General features: G+C 31.7%; 1 protein-coding gene across 2 annotated transcripts in view; it reads left to right on the top strand.

Annotated features, from left to right (window-relative positions):
• Nucleotides 1–12,182, top strand: part of LOC130892736 (homeotic protein distal-less-like) — a 173,434-nt gene that overhangs the window by 142,799 nt on the left and 18,453 nt on the right. Inside the window, exon 3 of one of the 2 annotated variants that reach the window (XM_057798307.1) lies at nucleotides 9,133–9,307. In XM_057798307.1, coding sequence (XP_057654290.1) covers nucleotides 9,133–9,307 — 175 coding nt within the window. Of the gene's footprint in view, nucleotides 1–9,132; nucleotides 9,326–12,182 lie in introns of both variants that reach the window. The other variant, XM_057798306.1, reaches the window with a different exon arrangement.

Here is a 12,182-nt window from a genome sequence, read left to right as displayed (position 1 = left end):
TTATTGCTGATATTCACACGAGAATGTTTCATGTATTCATTTTTATTGTGTATAAAGATTACTGAAATACTTTACAAAAAGTAATGACAGGAAACAGTAATAGTTTTGAGTAGTAACAACCATAACCCCTACAATATCAGTAGTATAATATAATATCTAATAACGGGTAAGACGCATCGTTAGTAATATTTTGACTTTGCTAGAACTTGACTGACGCGCTGTAAAAAATTACTTACAAATTTGAATTTGAATCTATCTATTTGCGATATCTTGCATGAATCGAAGACCTGAGCTTCATTTGCGCTTGCTTTTGTTCAAAATTTATTGCATCTTGTATTGAATCACACGTTGTAGCTCTCTATGCTATGTAGCCTTAACAAACCTTTATTTCAATCAGCATTTTGAAATATTATCTTTTTTTATAAAGTTATGCCAAGAATTCAGTTGATTCGAATCACTTTCATAAGTTAACCATGTTTCTACATGGAATAGAAAAATCGATATCTCATATGAATCGATGAGCTGCGCTCAATTTGCGCATGGTTTTGATCGAGATTTATTGCATCTTGCAATTAATTGCACGTTGTAGCTCTCTATGCTATGTAACCTTTAGTATTGAAATCTTATCTTTCTCTATAAAGTAAAGATAAAAATTCAGTTGATTCGAATCACTTTCATAAGTTAACCTTGCCTCTACACTGAATAGAATAATCGATATCTGATGAATCGATGAGCTGCGCTTAATTTGTGCATGGTTTTGATCGATTTATTGCATCTTGTATTGAATTACACGTTGTAGCTCCCTATGCTATGTAGCCTTCAATAACAAACCTTTACTTCAAACAGCATTTTGAAATATTATCTTTTTTTATAAAGTTATGCTAAGAATTCAGTTGATTCGAATCACTTCCATAAGTTATCCAAGCCTCTACATTGAATAGATAAAGACAATATCGAGGTTCCATATTATTCGTCAACATACAAAAGGAATTGATGAAATCAGGTTTTATAATGATCTATTAGAAATTTCAACGTTTTTTAAAATTAGTTTTCTTCATATTCTCCTTGGCGCGGTATTTTTCATAGCCAATCAAATCTTCTATCTAACTTCTGTGGAACAATTCAAGAAAACTTATTTGATAAACGCGTAAGCATATAGGCTTCAAGGGAAAGAAGAATATCCTAACCTATTGGACAAACTATTTAGAGTTGTTGATTATCATGAAAATTAGAATTTGTATAGAAAAAATATATTAGCACATGTGGTAGAGAGTCCTCCTCTGCGTTTCGCTTTTTAATTACTGTTTATAATGAATAAAACTGAACGTGAAGTTGAAGACTTTGCGTATGAGTGACAGATTACTTCTGCAGGCCCACCACTAGCTTGCATTCATGAATAAGTTAATGTTAAAAGTACACTTTCGTTTCAAGCACATTCGGTAATAGATTGAAGTACAGTCACAGTGTAACGTCACAAGTATATGGTTTTTAAAGACAAGGAAATAAAGGATTGTAACTGTCGCTACACCTCCGCCATTTTCTTGGATTTTACTGAATTTTAGTTAATTCTACTTGAACAACTGTTTACAAAAATCGTGAGGAATAACATGAATTCATTAAAAACAGGTAGATAAGATAAATAAACTTGTAGAATAATATTGAATTGTATTAATATTTTTAGTTATATCTCATTTCAAGGCGAAGAAATGTCTTTCCAAGATGTAATAATGTTAAAGAAGCATCAGGTAGTTTCAATTTTTAAATAAGTTACATGATACTCTTCACGTTATGTCAACCAATCTCATAATTCTAGATCAGGTGATCATGCTGGACATTCTAATGAACTTTGCCTTTCTATCAATCAATTTTGAAATAATATCACATAAAGATGATACCGGATATTGTGTTGGTAATATTGCTGGAACCAGGATGTTAATTGTAACTTGAATATCATCTTGATGAGTATATAACTTTGGCATAGTTCTGATTGTCGGTGTTGCAGGTTTTCTGCGGTTTCCCTGCAACCTGGTGAACCAGTTCTACAGCCAAATGGCCGACGATAGGAAAAGCTGCATCTGCAGCTGTAACTGCCGCCCCTATTACCCGTTTTCCTATTAAAAATAAACAAAACAAAGTAGAAAGCTAAAAAACATTACAAAATATATGCTCAAACTGAAAATAATCGTTTTTTAGGCTGGAGTTTTTTTTTCTTCTTTGAGCTACGCTTAGTCGTCCATTTCCAATTAACATTCCTCTCTATAAAAAATTTCCTCATCTCACCCAAAATATACTAAACGAATCTATCTCTTTCTCTAGCATAATTTTCGACCTTTTTTATTATCTTAATCTATAAAATCGATACGAACAACAATCTAATTCCAAAAATCCTCTTTTTGAAAGTATTGGGTGTGTTATCCATTGATCTAAAAAAACTTAATGTTGTATACCAGCATCGTGCTTACAGCAGAATCCCAAATTCGGAAGAGTTACATCTAACTATCATAATAAATCCTGTAAAGTAAAGCGCAGTGATTTTCTTTTCTCAGCTTTCAATCTGCTCTCTTCTCATGTCAATATTCCATTTCTTTTTCAGCTCATATCATCTCTTCCACCGTTGATCTTGTCACTTAAAAAGCTAATCAGGCACTTTCGCATGCACTATTCAAAGTCACTAGGCAAAATTTAACTTTTAAACCTCGTACAAGTGATTTGTTTGTAGTTTGTAGTTTCTGCCCTCACCATGTACAATCGTTCGTGATAGATACAGCATGAAGTTCAGTTAGAAAACTAGTGGCCAGTCGCGCCTATTAAAGTCAACCACTTGATTAGTAAGATAGGCGGAAGGCCCATCTATTTGTGCCTCAGTTTGTCTCATGCCAGGTATTCCCATCTACCTCCACAGAGTTTGTCTTGCGATCAAAATACTCAGAAATGTAACAGCTGACCTTTAAACTATATAATATATTTTAGGTTTTTGCGGATCTTAATTTAGTAAGCGAATCGGTTCCTTTGCACTAGTTGTCTGAATGACTATGCACTCAAACAAGCTTTTGTAGCGATAACTCATTAGTTTTTTAGAGCTCCAGTACAAACCTAGAATATCATTTATTCCATTATATCATTCTCTATGAGAAATGTTCTCCTGTCAAACGTTCTATTTCTTCTCTTTTATAAAATTATCTTCACCCTTTACAACTAAAAGTTACAGTACATAAACTTCTCGAACTCACTATTGAAATTACGCATATACACATATAACCATGTGTCTATTATAATCAAAATTTGAACAATCTGATTACTTCAGTTTATGTTTCTTATTGATGCTCATTATATTGGTTTCGATTTGAATGTATCTCTTCAGTACGGTCTAACATCTTTTTGTTCGGAAGCTCCAAATCGAAATGGAGTGAGTACCAGCTAGTACTCCTTTTTAGTGTCACTAAGCATGCACCAGCAGATGCTTCCTACGACATCCTCGCTTTTAACTTTGATCAGCTATTTTCAGCTATATTTCGCCGATAACATGAAATAAAGCTTGTTAATGTACGAGGTGCGTCTAATATATCGATAGCCGGAGATGGTCGATGTCTTTATTTTATATTACAGCTTCCAAACGAGTGGTATTAGACAAAACATTCAATAAGATCAAAGAGAGCTTTTATGATAAGATCGTTTTTCTAAGAAGATATAATTTAATAATGGTAATTTTGTTTTCTTCTTAAAGGAATCACAGACCTCTTATATGAACTGAATTTCATTAAAACATATAGAGTGAGTTTTATGTATGGAACGCCTCAATTATCTCGGAAACGACTTATATGATTTTTATAAATTTTTGTGTACAAGGGTCGTGTAATACGACCGGTATTATAGTGGTATTTAGATTGTTATCAGATCTTTCATTTTTCCAGAAAAATAACCTACTTTGTTATTTCAAGTATATCATTCAGTATATTTTTCGCTTTTCCAAATCCTTAAAAAATACTTATTTTTTTTCATGTGATTTCGGAGTTAAAATAATACATTTAGGTAGCTACAATATCAAATTTGACGTTTCGATAAATTATTATAGTTAAAGTTTATTGAAAGTCACAATGAATCGTTTATCTGAAAAAAACAACGAATTGATATCCGTTGAAGCTAACAAGAAACGTGTAATATCTTTAATAATTTATATCCTAACCGAAATCCCATAACAAGATCTACTGTCAGTAAATTAATGAAAAAGTTTAACGAAACTAGTTCAGTAAAAGATTTATCCAAACCTGCAACAACTGAAAACAAATCTTTAAATGTTTGTGTCCTGTTAGAAGACGATCCACACTTAAGTACCATTACCAGTAACAAATTCCATCCATACAAAGTAACGTTGGTTCAAGAGTTGTCAGATGACGATTTTGATAGACGTGAAGAGTTTGTAGATCTAATGATGGAAAAATGTTAAAATCAAAAGATCCAAATTTTTTAAGTAATATTATGTTTTTCGATGAGGCCACTTTTTGTATTAGGTAATGGAAACATAAATCAGCATAATTGTAGATACTGATCACGTAACAATCCTCTTTGGATGTGTGAATCCCACACCCAATATCCCGAAAAACTGTATTGGCTGGAATAATAGGCGATAAAATAATTGGTCTCTTTTTCATTGACGGTAAATTAAATGGTCCAGTGTATTTAGATTTATTGGAAAATTTCGCTACAACAAGGTGGTGCCCCAACTATGCATGTGTGGTGAAGCAATACTTAAATAATGTATTTCCCAGAAGATGGATTGGAAGGCGTGGTTTTATCGAATGGCCCCCACGATCACCAGACATGAGTGCTTTAGACTATTTCCTATGGGGTCACTTGAAAAACATCGTTTATAAAACAAAATATTTGGGAATTAAAAGATAGGATTACCATAGAGATAAGTTAGCAGTCAAGGACAAATGAATAAAAATTTCCGAGACAATACAGGCGTTCCATAAATAAAACTCACTCTGTATATAAAGTTGCGATAGATAGATTGATGGATTAAAAATATATCATTTTCACTATATTGTTGTGTAACGACATATTTGATGAGAAAAAAAACATCAATCCGTCAGACAATAAAAATACACGTTTTTCTGATGAAATAGAATAAAAAATTCATGTGTCAAGTCTTCATCAAGTCACAATGCTATAAAAACCCGGTACTTGAGAAAAATAATTTATCAGATAGATTCCGTGTAACATGTTTATGAATATTAATAAGATATTTATGTATACGATATCAATAAAACCATTTTCCAAATTAAGAAACACGGGTTTTAAACATATACAACAGCTTAATCTTGAATATACTATGAAAATATCCACTTGTCTCTTTCAGAACGAAATATCCACATCGATATTATTAATTAAACATCACGTTATGAGTTTGTTTTCAAATACTGATTTTTTTTATCAGCATCTCGGCTACTAATGATCGTTAACAAGCAGTATGTATATTATTTTCGCTACATTATGGAATTCTTATCACATTTGTTGATGTCGTTATAAAGTCTTTTAGGACACAAACCAAAGTTATCAGGGCACGTATTCTTGAACGAGAATGAAACAGATTAACGTTTTATAATTTGTCAAAAGTGTGGTCGTAAAACGGTGATGTTGATGATGAAAGAACGGTATCTGAAGTTGTTAATAATCTTTATGTTCATAAGCAGCAGAATGAATTATCGAAAAAAATGTTACAGAGAAAGGTATTGAATGTGGAGTGCTATCAAATAAAAAAAATATGTTGTGAAAGTTTGAAACAATAAAATAATGTTAACAATTCATTTATTCAGCACTTTAGTTTTGATATATAGTTAACAAGAAACATAATTTGAATTATACATAAAGAACAATTTTTTTGAATTGCGCGTAATTTTTACTTAACGCGTTGCATCATATGCTGGACGAACAGATTATCAATTTCGCGAATTTTCGACTTCCTAATTCTTATCATACACTTTTCTACTCAATATCTTCCAAAACTCGTCAATAGAGCGAGCCTCGGCAACATTTGGAGGATTATCTTCTTCCGATGCAACTGGTATGTCCTGAGCCTTTAACCAATCTCTAGTTAATCTGGCGTAGTGACAAGAGGCTAGATCCGGAAACGTATATGATGTGTATTAATAAAATCAACTAATTTCAGGAGATCTGTATAAATATGTGATTCCAAAGCCATACCTTTCACATGCCCAACGTGAGGACTTGAATTTAAATTTGATTTTTGGTTCTATATTTCACGTTGTTTGGTTAATTTTCTATGTCATCGAGTGAGATTTCGTCATTAATGATCACAACTCTGTTCTCTGTGAAGGGACATCGTCTTAATGCACGGCAGCATATCGCAATTGATCTTTAGTATATTTTAGACATTTCTTCCAGTTCCCATGTTTAAGTACCACCAATCTATTTGAATGGGCATTAGTCAAAGTTTTAGGCAGCCCACTTTTTGGAAGGTTCAAACATGGTATTCCTTGTTCACAAGGGAATTTAAGGTCAAGTGGTGGACAAATAATCGCTTACGCTGATCATATAGTATTTATAACCAAAAGAAGATTTATTATGTAAACAAACCAAAAGTAAAGAGATTTGGAACGCAATGTTAGGAAGGAGAGGTGAGAGCTGGCGAGTAATTAAGTTATGGAAGTAGAAAAGTCTAAGTACCTCGGCGTTAGAATCAATAATATAGGAGATAGAAGTACTGACATTGAAGAAAAAATTAATAAAAATTATAGAGCCATCCATGCTAATAAGAAATTATTGAAAAGTAGCCTACTGACAAAACCGACAAAGATCAATATTTATCTAAAACAATGATAAGACTAGTAATGATGTACTTAGCTGAAACAAGGACACTAATAAGAAATGATGAGGAAAAATTGATAAGAACGATAATCAGAACGATAATGAGATCAGAAAAAGTTAGTGAAGGGGAATATAGGATAAGAGCTAACAAAGAAATAACTGACGAACTCAGCGGCGAACATATTTTTAAAAAATTCTAAGCTCAGCGAGTTAAGTGGTGGGAGCATTTATGGAAAAAAGGTACAAAAAACGCAGCAGTACAAATAGTTAAAACAGGTGGAAGATAACTTGAACAAAGTAGAAACTATAAAATGGCAGGAAAAGACAGTAAATAGGAAGTTGTGGCGACAAGGTGTAGACATGAACTTTGGGGATTGAACCACCCCAACAAGAGGATCTAGAGAGCATGTTTGTGGCTTAACATCCATTAGGGGCTTTAAGCCATAATTATTATATTATTATTTATTGTTCCCTTCCACTTATTGTTTCATAAATGGTCGAAAGTGCCATATTCACAATATCAGTTTTTGACAACCGTCCAACTAATCTGTGTATACTTTATCGAATATCTAACTTGTACGCCATAACTAAGTTAAAATTTGATAAAAATTGAAATGAAATGAAAATTTAAACATCATAAAATCTGTGTTTTCTATGGCAACTATCTTACGATATTTGTTTACCTTATAGAAATAGAAGAAAAGTATATAATATACTTTATTCAACTTCGTCAAAGTGAAACTTGAAACATCGACAACGTAAATGCCTTTTAGGTTAAGGAATAACTACAAATCACAAATAACCGAATCAGATGAATAGGGTGGATGTTTAATAATTGTTTTTTCATTATCTCACTGAAACATTAACTCGCCAATATCAACCGACTCAAGTACTGCAGGTAGACATTTTGTGGTGTACCAATTTGCTTTAACTGTATGTCAGTTTTCAAGCTTAATTTTTGCCACTTATCTTCTTCACAAACTTTGTTTTCTCTCCGTCGTTGGTATTGCTGAATATCCAGTTGTGGATTTACCTACAGGATGAGTAGGCTTAAGCCTACGGCGGCAAATTTGGTTAGAAAGGAGAAGACGAGTTTTATACACAAATAACACAAAACCTTGGTTTTAAAATTATAAAATTGAGATTGTTTTGATGCAAAATGTTATTTAAATAATTGTGAATTAACGCATGAAACTTCAGAAATCAGTAGAGGCGGCAAAAGATGAATAGCCTACGGATACTTTGAATTTACTAATCATCTATAACTATTTTAGAAAGAATACAATATTTAACATTTATAGCCCCAGATTTTCACTCGCTTTGTCTTTTAGAAATCGTTAAGTGTCCTAAGAGTAACAAATAATTTTCAAATGAATATGATTGTGTAAAACTAATTTTACTAATATGGATCCAGCCACAATGTTTACTTAAATCGCTTATTATTGCCGTTTTGAACCTTTTTGAATGACACGTCTCGTCTAAGTACTGGGCCAACTCTCAGAATTATTTTCGAATATAAAAAACGAGTAGACGACCGATTTATCCAGATAAGAGTAAATACAGAAATATTAACAATTTATCATGTACTTCTTGTATTCGTTGCATCGAAAATAAAGTATATGAAATATGATATTATTCAACCAATGGTGTTTAGTTTGCTATTTTAAACGGTGTGCTGATTTGAATGTATGAATTATATAAAACTGAAACTTGAGGAAAAGACAAATTTTTGAAATTTTGAGAATTCAAATGGAGGTTCACATATGTTTATGTCGCACATAGAATAATAGGATATGTGATCTATTTCTATAACATACCGTATAAGATGCAAATGTACATTTTTTTCAAACAAAATTAGGTTTTAAGACAAAAATTTACTACACAGTTTATCCGTCATTGTGTATTTTATATTTTTGGTAGCGGCATCTATCACATAAAGTATTAATTTTGGAGATTATAAAACAGGAAACTGTGAACTGTTACAATGTTTAAGGTAAACGTTGTTTCAAATTACAAGCTTCTCACTACCGTTTTTGCGTTGCATTTTATTCTCTGTATCAAATTTGAATTAACCTTTTATGGACATGTTCATCAAAACACTTTGAACGATCTATTATAAATTATCATTTTGTAAAATAGTCTCAGGATTTTTTTCACTGCTTTTCTTTATCGATCTTTTTGATATTGAAATAATAATATTGAAAACATATGCTATCAAGTTCCTATTGCTTCAATAACTATTATTGTGCCATTTTGTATTATTTTTTGTGAAAATAATTAGTTTACAATGAGGTTTTGTTACAGGTGAAGATATGGTTTCAAAATAGGAGAAGTAAATACAAGAAAATGATGAAAGCAGCACAAGTTACAGGTGGCACAAACAACAATGGTACTCCCGGAGGTCATTCGGGTTTATTAGGTCCTAATTCAAATATGCCTTCTAGTAGTCCAGGACCACAGGGTCAGAACATGATGCAAGGTAGGATCAAAATGGAAGGTAAACTATGTTTTATGGTTCTTCTTCTTATTTAATATTATTAGCATTAATATTTAATAGTTTCTTATTGTCCAAACTAAACTGATTATTCAAAATCATTTCAATGGGTGTTGAACATCTAGTTCAGTTTTTTCATTACATATAAATGATTTTGTCTATTTGCTACGCTTCCAACCCATTTATGAATCGTTATCAACGCGAGTTGATTACATACTTTGAAAAAGTTGTCTCCAACGCATTGTAATTGCCGCAACAGCTCTGGGAAGCTAGGAATTAGATAAGTATACGCTGTATTCTCCAGATTTAACCCCCGACGATTAACAGCTATTTCCAAATCTTGAAGAACACTCGTATAGTAAAAGATATTCTTCGGGTAATGGGGTGCGGTGAAATAATGGTACTAGAACATCGGTGGAAAAATGTGTTGAACTTGATGGAGACTACTTGAAAATAAAAATATGTTTGTCAGTTTGCTAATGTGAGTCAGGATGACGCAAAGTATAATGTGTATTATGTTCAAGTTTTTCTCATATGTCAATATAATTTTTATTTAAAAGAAATTCCATAGTATGAAAAAGTTCACACAAATTTCTGTTAACTACAGATTCCTCGGTGAACCCAATGAACACACAACTGCTAATGAAATATTTGTTGAGACAATGAGTAACTGAAAATATAAAATTACGTAGATTCACTTATTTATTGGTACTTTTAAAAACTCAAATCCAATTTCAACTACAATTCAAACAGTGTTTTTATTGATTTTTCTAACAGAAATTCCCTATTAACAATTTTATTATTTTCTTCAATAAAAAATGTTGTATGAAGTTAAACATATAAAAAAAATATAACAATCTCATAAATAATTTTATATTTTATTTATATAATGGCGTTAAATTAAATCGCAAATTACCACAGTAATTATTACAAATGCTATAATGAAGTAAATAGTATCTTTATCATTATATTAGATAATTCTATATTATGAGGGCGACTCGAACATTAACCGGAATTTTTGGATAAACGCACAAAAAATTTAGTCCGCGTGGGATGTTGGAAAGCCGGACCGCGAACCTCGCTTTTTAGTGCCCTTATAGCCATTAGTTGGGAAGATTTATCCGTGTCTATTGCCCAAAGCATCATTATTCGCTTTTTAGTAAAAGATAAAGTAAAATCCGCGGAAATTTATCGAGAATTACTAGAGGAATTTGGGAATGCTTCTCCAAAACTCGAATCTATGAATGATGTTACGTTTTCCGAGAAGGCCAAGAATTGATTGCAAATCATATGCGCAGTGTCACAACTTTCTAAATATCTCGTAAGATACATGACATCCCCATATTATTGTAATAGGAAAGTCAAACTAATTCCAAATATGCAATTTATAGAATGTTTCATAAAAAAAATCTTTGATATGGCACAGCATCCTAGAACACCCTGTAAGATTTTCAATAATTTTAAAATGTGAATATCAATGATACCTTCAATCCCTTAAATTTGTAAATTTATATCTTAAAGGACAAAGGACACACTGAATTTTATCACACTAATCAATCATCCGTATATATCTTTAACCTAATATGATATCAGTTATTTCCAAATTTGCCGTAGTATTTTAATATATTATTTGAAAATAAACAGTCCTTCAAAATCAACTTTTGTAGTAAAATACAAGATATAACACCAACAAATGAATTAGTTTAAATTGTAACAAATAAAACATTGGTGGATCTAAAAGTTAACTCAATAATTGGATTACATCTCACAAAAGTGACAGCAAATTGCTGAACATTTAATTTACGAAGGCCATTTTATAGATTATTATCTGTCTGGAATAGAAAATAATTACCAAAAACACTTGTTGAGTCAGTCTATCGATAAAAAACTGATTCAAATAATCTTTATGCATATCTTTCACTGTAAAAAAACGTATTTCAATTTTTGAAACAAAAAAAAAACAAAATCTATATTATTTATATCCGATGTCATTATAAAAGTTGTTTTTTATTCAACTAAATTGATCTGATATTATAAAATTCCATACCACGACTCATAATTGATTGTTGTAAGTAATTTTTGCAATCATATCTGGGGGCACGGCAGTCGAGCAAAAAAGTAGTACATTTTCGACGCTTATTAAAATTGAACTAGAAGCCTGTATTTTTAATAACCAAGCAAGCATTGTATAAACATGGTATATTTCAAATTTCATTCAATTTGAACCAGTTGTCAGAGCTCTTAATTCTCTCACTCAATGACTGACCGTACATCAAAACTACAAGGCACTTCTAGGAGCTTCAAATTTTGAACACAATTTGTATTTAGTGTGTAAATCACGGAAAAACTGAAATATGCAATTCCAGTCCAGTTTTCTAGATACAACAACTGCATAAATAACTTTGTAATCCCATACGATATGATGTAGAAAAAAATAAAATTAAAGATTAAATGTTAATGGTTCTATAAAAAAATAACTAGGAAAATATATTTAATAAAGAACATGTTTATAGCGAACGGTTTCCCATATTTATAGCATATGCTATGACTATACACAAAGTCTCGATAATGCGCTGATGGATTTCGGTTCTGCAGTATTCACATCCGGTCAAGTTTACGTCGCACTTTCTAGAGTTACAAGTCTGGGCGGGCTACATCTAATTAATATCGACTTTGGAAGTATTAAAGCACAGTAATCCTCAATTTGTGAATATAGTGGACTTATAAGCATTTACCGTCCAGATTTGTCAAAAGTTGTAACATCAAAGCTTCCGAGAAAAACCCGTACAGACAGAAAGGGGCTTTGAGAAAAGCTGTAGTTGAAGCTCAAGAATAAGTACCTGAGAAGAAAAAGAGGAAT

This window comes from Diorhabda carinulata, chromosome 4, assembly GCF_026250575.1.
Source record: "Diorhabda carinulata isolate Delta chromosome 4, icDioCari1.1, whole genome shotgun sequence".
NCBI lineage: Eukaryota > Metazoa > Arthropoda > Insecta > Coleoptera > Chrysomelidae > Diorhabda > Diorhabda carinulata.
The sequence above is the reverse complement of the archived record's forward strand: the minus strand, read 5'-3'. Positions and strand labels throughout refer to the sequence as shown.